Source organism: Rhinolophus hipposideros (assembly GCF_964194185.1).
Source record: "Rhinolophus hipposideros genome assembly, chromosome: 18".
Lineage (NCBI taxonomy): Eukaryota > Metazoa > Chordata > Mammalia > Chiroptera > Rhinolophidae > Rhinolophus > Rhinolophus hipposideros.
The window spans coordinates 13,937,325-13,944,977 of NC_138064.1; the positions used below are offsets into that span (position 1 = coordinate 13,937,325).

The 7,653-nt window shown below is 40.5% G+C and overlaps 1 protein-coding gene across 4 annotated transcripts in view; it reads right to left on the bottom strand.

Annotated features, from left to right (window-relative positions):
- Positions 1-6,102, bottom strand: part of TAX1BP1 (Tax1 binding protein 1) — a 71,315-nt gene extending 65,213 nt beyond the window's left edge. For 2 of the 4 annotated variants that reach the window (XM_081079660.1, XM_081079659.1), the window contains exons 1-2: positions 5,920-6,102; positions 690-855 (exon numbers count right to left, since the gene is read on the bottom strand). In XM_081079660.1, the coding sequence (XP_080935786.1) occupies positions 690-848 (159 nt within the window). In that variant the 5' untranslated portion in view covers positions 849-855; positions 5,920-6,102. The remainder of the gene's footprint in view (positions 1-689; positions 856-5,919) is intronic. The other 2 variants (XM_081079661.1, XM_081079662.1) reach the window with 2 other exon arrangements.
- Between the last annotated feature and the right edge of the window lie 1,551 nt (positions 6,103-7,653).

Genomic DNA, 7,653 nt, shown 5'->3' on the forward strand with positions numbered 1-7,653 from the left:
GACTGCTCAAAATAATTATTCTGACTTTCTTCTCTTAGGTTTTGGTTCTCCACTACATTCAGAAGAATTAAAATTACCAGAAAACCTCCAGCACAGTGAAGCACTAGTGTAATATGATCATCTCAATGTAATTTTGAAGCAAATATTACACAAAATTATTGGCAAAATATAAGAACTGAGACTCCTGCCATCAAAGAATTTACTACTTAGTCATATAAAACAGAATACTCTTATAAAAGTGTAAGACAATATGAGCAATATTTAAATAATGCAGGATAACACAAGAAATAACATGGCTGGAGAGATGTACAAAATTAAAAAGACAGTAAATGACATAGTAACCCACAAGAAAAGATCATTTTTCAGGTAAAGAATAGAGAAAAATGGAAAAAGAGAAAAAAAGGATTCTGAGAAAATTTTCACAAGACCTTAAATGAATGAAGTTAATCTTTCGATCATAGAGGTGAAAGCCTGAAGTTCCCAACATTTCCTGTATACTATCTGAACTGTTAAATATTTCATGTTTATAAAATGTTGACATTTACAAATGTAAATGTTTTACATTTGACATTTACAAAAATGACCCTTAATGTAGAGTGAAGACAAGACTAGTATAAACTACTGATCAACCTGCTTAAAAGAAAACAAAGAGCACCCAATGGAAGAAACATGCAGAGAGTTTTTCTTACCTTGAATATACCAACCCAATCTTTGGCATGTGGATGGATATATGGAGTTAAGGTGTAATGACACTCCAGGTGTACATTAGGAAGATAACTCTTGGCCACATTTTGAAAGATGACATGTGCAAAGTTGGAAGTCTGTGGGACTTCTTGAAAGGATGTCATTGTGAATCTGAAACAAGTAAATCATACAAGTTGAATGATCCCAATTAAGAAAAACTTACAGAACCTTCAGAAAATATGTATCACTGAATGTAAATTACATGACTATTTACATGCCGTAATTTTTAAGAAGACATACAGTTTGAATATTGGAACGCCTCCTTAAAATGTGATTAAATATAAAAACACAAACTGGGAGATAACTAATTTCCAACATGGCTCAGAAAGTTACATGGGTGTTAAAAAACTTCTCAAAACAAACTTATCAACTCTCCTGAAAAGCCTAGCGCTTTGCTTCTTTTGCAACCAAGAGCTTCAGTGTTGGACCCTGGAACTTCATTATTTTCGTCCCTAATCTGACCCATCCCATCCCTCTCCTCTAGGTTCTAGGCCCCTATAACAGATGCTAATCTGTCTGTGCCTGCATTCCTGACCCATGTTCATGAGAGTATTAGAATCACTGGGGAAGGAGGAGGGTGTTTTTTTTAAAAAAATGACTTTCTGGAAGCACGCTTTACTGAATTAATATATTGGGGTATCCCATAAAGAGGCTGTCCATCGTGAACCTGGGAGCCACTGTGGTGGAATACCAGGTTGGCTGACTGTTAGGCTGTCCCCAGCTGAGATCTGCCAGAATTCGGAGGTAGAGTGTGCATTCAGCAGCAACCCTCCCATACCTCTGCTCTATTACCAGCAAACCTATTTCACAGGGAAACTTAACTGTCAACACTCTCCAACTGGTAACCCAAAAACTTCAAGACAATGAAAAGGTAGCACTTATAAACACTGGGAACTCTGCCTAAAATAACTGAAGAGTTCTACTCCGTTTCTGACTTATCTGAGCTAATTTTGGCCCAGGGGAATGTCATGATGCTAATGAAGACACTAATGATAATCTCTATTCAAGTCAGTGGCTTCATAACAAAGGAAAAAACACACCCAGATTCTTGTTTGGAAAAAAATGTTCACAACTAATTATAAGATATCAGTAGGAGAACCTATAGCTAAATCAATTGAACCAATGTCTAATAGATACAACTACCTTAATTGAAGCAAACAAATCAGTAACATTTTTCTATGAAGAGAGTGAATATTTAAACTTCTCTAAGGAAAATACTCAGGAGAAAATAAGGCTAGCTAGAATGATTTTCCCACTTTTCAACTAGAAGGGGTTGAAGAATGAAATTTTTTTAAAACTTAACATGTTTTCTAAAGTAAACTAAATCAACAAAACTAATTATTTGTTATAAAACAAGGCTGTGGAGTTTAAACTTTTGTTTAATCTCAATTACAACAGTAATTTAAAAATCCATTATTCAACCTTAACTTTTACTTCATTTTAAAGTTTTTAAGGTATAAAACAGTATGAAGGTATACATGTATTTATATGTGCATATATATTTATAAAGGCATCAAAAAGTACAGATTATACGTTAAGTCTACTCATGAGGGATATGTCTGAAAATGACATTTAACTAAACTGATAGAATTTTTACTAGTATATATTAATGTATTATTTTCATTGTTTTAAATAAACATATTAGCGTGAAATTTCATTTTAAACTCTCCCTCCAAAATTCAAGTTTCTAATAGAAAACCCTAATGTCAGACTTTAAATATATTCATGATGCCTGTAGAAATCTGGAGAGTAAAATGATTTGTGATCATCCTATTAATAACTTTCATTAATACCTAACACTCCAATCTTTTTAAAAATTTCAATGTGATTACAACTATAGAAATTTTACAAGTTATTCCACTCTTGTTATTACTTTATTTTTATATAAATTCCAATGTATCTTCTAGTCGTAAAAAAGTTAACGTGGATAAATGTAAAATGAATGTAATTACAACAGGAATCAACCCACATTAAACAGTAAAATGAAATTTCTAATTCCCATACAGTTCCTGTTTCACTCTTACCACAGATAAAGGAGTGAAAATATGGGCAAGCTTATAAAAACGCTGAAATTCACTGAGAATGCCAATGTATCAAGGTGATTCACCGGCAGATTAATGTACTACTCATGCTCACACATACATACATACATACACACACACACACACACAAACACCACACCCAGTGGACAAGTAATGTGCAAAGTCACTGCATCACCTTGTGGTTATGCTTGGGAAGTGTAGCCTCACCAAAACATCCTGTGAAAAAGAACAAACTGTTGGAGAGAATAGCCCCTACACACAAAGGGAAGTGGAAGTAGCTTTACCATACAAATGTTTCTTTCCATTCTCTAAAGTACATCTCCAGAAACATGGGTACATTAAGATGCAAGCCGAGGCTAAATAAAAATTTTCCAGTCAAGAATTAAAAGGACCAGCACATTAGGCTGGGAAACAAAGCCCAAAATGCATATACATGCTGCCTGCAGTGCCCTCTTCCATGTTTCCTAATATATTCCCTGAAGTTCTAACATCTCTCGAATGGCTTTATACATGTTAGGTTGTGTAAACTTTATACTATAAAGTCTTTGATCTAAAATCCAATTTTGTTATTTGGGGATTCATTGATATTTAAAGAAAAGATAAATAATGTGCAGTGGGCACTCAGCTAACTAGCTAAAAAATCTGGAGGGGAAAACGGCATTTCAATATTATCTTTACTTTTTTTAAACTTTTTCAAGCCCAAAACAGATAGGGCTTTTGTGATAGTACTTTTCCAGTAGCTCTTGATATTCATTTTACTTTGACTAGCCCAAAATGTAAGCCTTCGTCAACTAAAGTAAAAAACAGACCATACTAAAAACTTCTATGCATTAAACATACAAAATCAAATTAAGCTTTTTAATTTAAATAAATGTTTTATATTAGTTGCCAGTTCTAACAATTAGAATTCAAGAAGTAATTTTGTTCTATGTGATAATATAATTGTGGTGATTGTGTTTTTTCCAAAGTCCTTATCAATTAACATGCTAAACTAATTATGAGTGAAATATCCTAATATCTAGGTTAAAAATTCCAGAGGAAAAAAATAAATGTTAGAGGGGATAATAAAACAAGTGGCAAAAACAGTGGTTCCTTTTACTGTTTGTTCTCCTCTTGTGTATGTTTGAAAATTTCCATAATAAAAGTTAGTAAAACCAGAGCAAATGAAGATTAGTAATAAAAACACATTACAAGTAATGGTTGACAAACTTATCAGAAGTTTTTTTAAATCTTCAAAAATATATGAACTTTTATAATTATCTCCAAACCAGTCCTATAGGACACACAAATATCTGAAGGAAAAACTATTCTGACATTCTAGTTTCCAATTACTCATACTTTAACTCAAACAAAGACTATCAGCTGGTTTATAGACTAGAAAAATGCTATTAGCAACCTTTCTGCCAGGCAGAAGCAAAGCCACTGAACTGTTATTTGCACTCTTACAGAAATCTATCTCCAGAACTCTTTACAGGTGAGTAGCACTACACTCTGCCCAGGTGTCACTAATACCACTTTTTACTTTTCAGATTGTTTTAAAAGTTGGTTCCTAAAAAGCTATGTTCTTGGCTCATAGGAGGGTTTGCAAGGAACGAAATAAATTTTAAGAAGCCAGAACTGCATATGGCCAAAGTGTTACTTGGAAGTATCCAAATTCCAAAAAAATACAATCCAATAAACTTCACTTAAGATAATTCCCCCATCAAAGTATAGAAAAGCATCGTGAGGCTCTTTCAAAAATGTTCAGCACCATTTAAAAGGCTGAAACTTAGAATTCCAAAATACCTGCTATGTTGTTAAGGAAAAAGGTATTTACTAGTTAATTCTACACAAATGGCTGCAGCATAATTGTAAACAGAGGCGTGCAATTTAAGAACGTGATAACTAGGAAACAAAAACTACACTACGATGTTTTCTGAAGCTGTAGGGAGTCCTGTCCACCGTGAGCAAGTCTGTCCCCGCTGGGAACAGAACGAAAGCCAGGCCTCGGCCCTTCTATCACAACAGCACTTGGAGGGCAATTAGCCCACTTTTCGAGTGACAGCGGTCAGATGATCTTTAAGTCATTTTGTGGTGGAGCCCCAAAGTGCTCCTTAGTTATTGTTCGTGCACGGTTTGTAGACATTGAGCAATTAGCGGAACGCAGAGAGTGGGAATAGTAAGACTTCGTTTTCCACCGAGACCTGTGACATAACGGTGGTTCATAACAACTACGAGTGAAACCTAAAACCTAATGGAGAAAGTCAAACGCCAGTGGTTTCAAAAAAAAAACACTATTACCAATAAATTAACGTTTACACACACACACACACACACTCTTTAACCAAGATCCTCTGAAGCGGGGACCGCCACGTCGGGCCTCGTCCCCACGCGGCGGACCCGCGGGGTGTCGGGTTGGGGGGAAGAGCCGTGAAACCCAGACAAGTTCCCTCCCTAAGCAACGTGACCGTCCGGGCAGGACGTGCCACGATCCCCGGGAACTCGGCGTCGCAGGGGCGCGCACACAGACGGCGAGGCGCGGACACCAGCTCCGCGTCCCCGGTGCGGCAGGAGCCCGGGTCAGGGCAGCTGACTCCGCCCGCCGCCCGCAAACACGTAGGCGGCGCGGGGAGTCCCCGCCTCCTTCCCCACCCGCGACTCAAACCAAAACACTCGGGTTTCGCTCCGCATCCGCCAGCCCGGGCGTCCTTCTCGGGCGCGACCGGGACGTCCGCCCAGGCTCACGCCGCCGGCAGCCCCCTTACCCTCGCGACACTCACCCTCGAGCTGGGCCTCGCGCGAGGCCGTTTCTTCTTTGGAGGGTCCCCCGCGTCACTCGCCCCCCGCCCCACACGCCTCCCCCAAACCGCGAAGGCCCAGCCCGGGGCCGCCCCGCCGTGGGGAGCGGCCACCCGTCGCTTTCCCCAAGCCCACTGCGAACCGGAGTTGCCCACACCCCCGTCACAATCACGGTCCGGGAGGGAAGGCTTGTCCTCCGCAGCCACAGCGTCGTCATTCGGCTGCATCGTCACCACGGAGACCGATCCCGAGACCCGCAAGGCCCGGGGACGCTAGGGGCCGCGGGGCGTCTCACGAGCTCCGGCCGCGGCCCGCCCGGCACACGGCCCTGGGCCGGGCCGGGGACAGCACTTACCCAGCGAGGGGCGCCCGGTTCGAGGGGGGGCCTTGGAGACGTTCCCGAGCCTAAGCCGCCATCGACAGCACAACCTTTTCCGCCACCGGTGCCTCCCTCCAGCGACCTGCTGCACCGCCCGCCCCTCAGGCCCAAACGCCGGCGCGCGTCACTTCCGCCGCCGGGACCGCCCCTTCCGCAGGCGCGGACACGCCTCCCGCCGAGGCCGCCGCCGCCCCTCCCGCCACCAGCGGCCACCAGGGTTACCCTACCGTGTCCCAGCCGGCTTTTTCCCTCGACCCAGCCAGCCACTGGTCTTTCTTCGGCCTTGTCGTTTTCGCTCAGAGACCTGGTCGCACAGAGTCCGTTTGCTTTGGCATTTTTGACTTTTCAATTATTAACTGACTTTCCAGTTAAGTGGAAAGGCTGGCCGAGAGGTACATGGACTATTGTACCGTGTCATTGCGTGGCGCGTAAGCGAATCTTTTCCTGTGACCGAGAACCGGAGGACTGAAGGAGCGACCACACGCCTAGGGCTGCAAACCCTACGCCCCGGGCTCCCTCCCCGAGCCCTGGTCCTGTCCTGTTCTTGTTTACGAGGTTTTGTTCCCTGCAAAGTCGGGGTAACCCAGGAGTCTGTCACTTCTAAGGCGCTCTCATCCCATTTCCTCCTGCTCCAGCGGCGGCCTCTTTCTGCCCTGATTTCTGAGTTGTTCACTGCTTTTGTTATCTGTTATTTTGTGTGACTTTTGTCCCGTTTTTCTCTGTTCAACTATAAATTCTAAACTTACTTTTGACTTGTATCTTACTTCCTATATTAAGCATTCAGTTTCAATGCCAACTGCACAGAAGCAAGAGTGTTCCGTTCTCGTCCTATTCCTGGGTTGCCATAAAACCCGGCTAAAATTCTCGGTGTCACCAGTGAAGGATACTTAGATCCCGTGAAATGGTGAGCACCCGTCTAAATACAGCGCGACAAAATCCTCTGTCATATACTTTCAGCTTCACTTCTGCACAATTAAAATGACAATACTTTCAATAACACAGGTTCTCAATATGTGCTGACTGATTTATTTCCTATATATTGAAATCTTTGAACTTGGTCCTGTTTTGTATATCCTACTTGATCATAGAATTTCAGAAGACTCTGTACAAGTCATTGAGTCCCAACTTCCTTATGTTACAGATGAAGAAAACAGTGTGATAATATCACTAATCATTGGTGTTACTGGTCAACCTCTTGGTAGTAGAAATATCTGTCCCTTAAATATAAATATAGCAGTGAACTGACAATGGAATACAGAATTGTACACCTGAAATCTATGTAAATTTACTAATTGTCACCCCAATAAATTTAATTTAAAAATAAATATGGCAGTGAACTTGACACACACAATTTTCAGAGGTGTCATTCTTTGTATTTTTTAATCACATTACTTATTTACTACATTATTACTTATTACTTATTTATTACATTCTTTACGTAATAAATTTCTAATTACAATTTTCAGTTAATGAAATCAGAAAAACAATATGCTTGATAAAAGCCATAATTGGAAAACATTGTTTGTACAAATATTTTTATTTTGTTATTTTTAATAATTTCTTGAGTTTTCAGACCTTTTCTCTCATGAAGGTATTTATTTAGGAACTTGAACTTGAACTTGAACTTGATCCTATGAATCATAATCCCTTGAATTTTCAACGTTTCTCCCAGCAACATAAATATATATCGTTTTGGTATTTAATTGAATT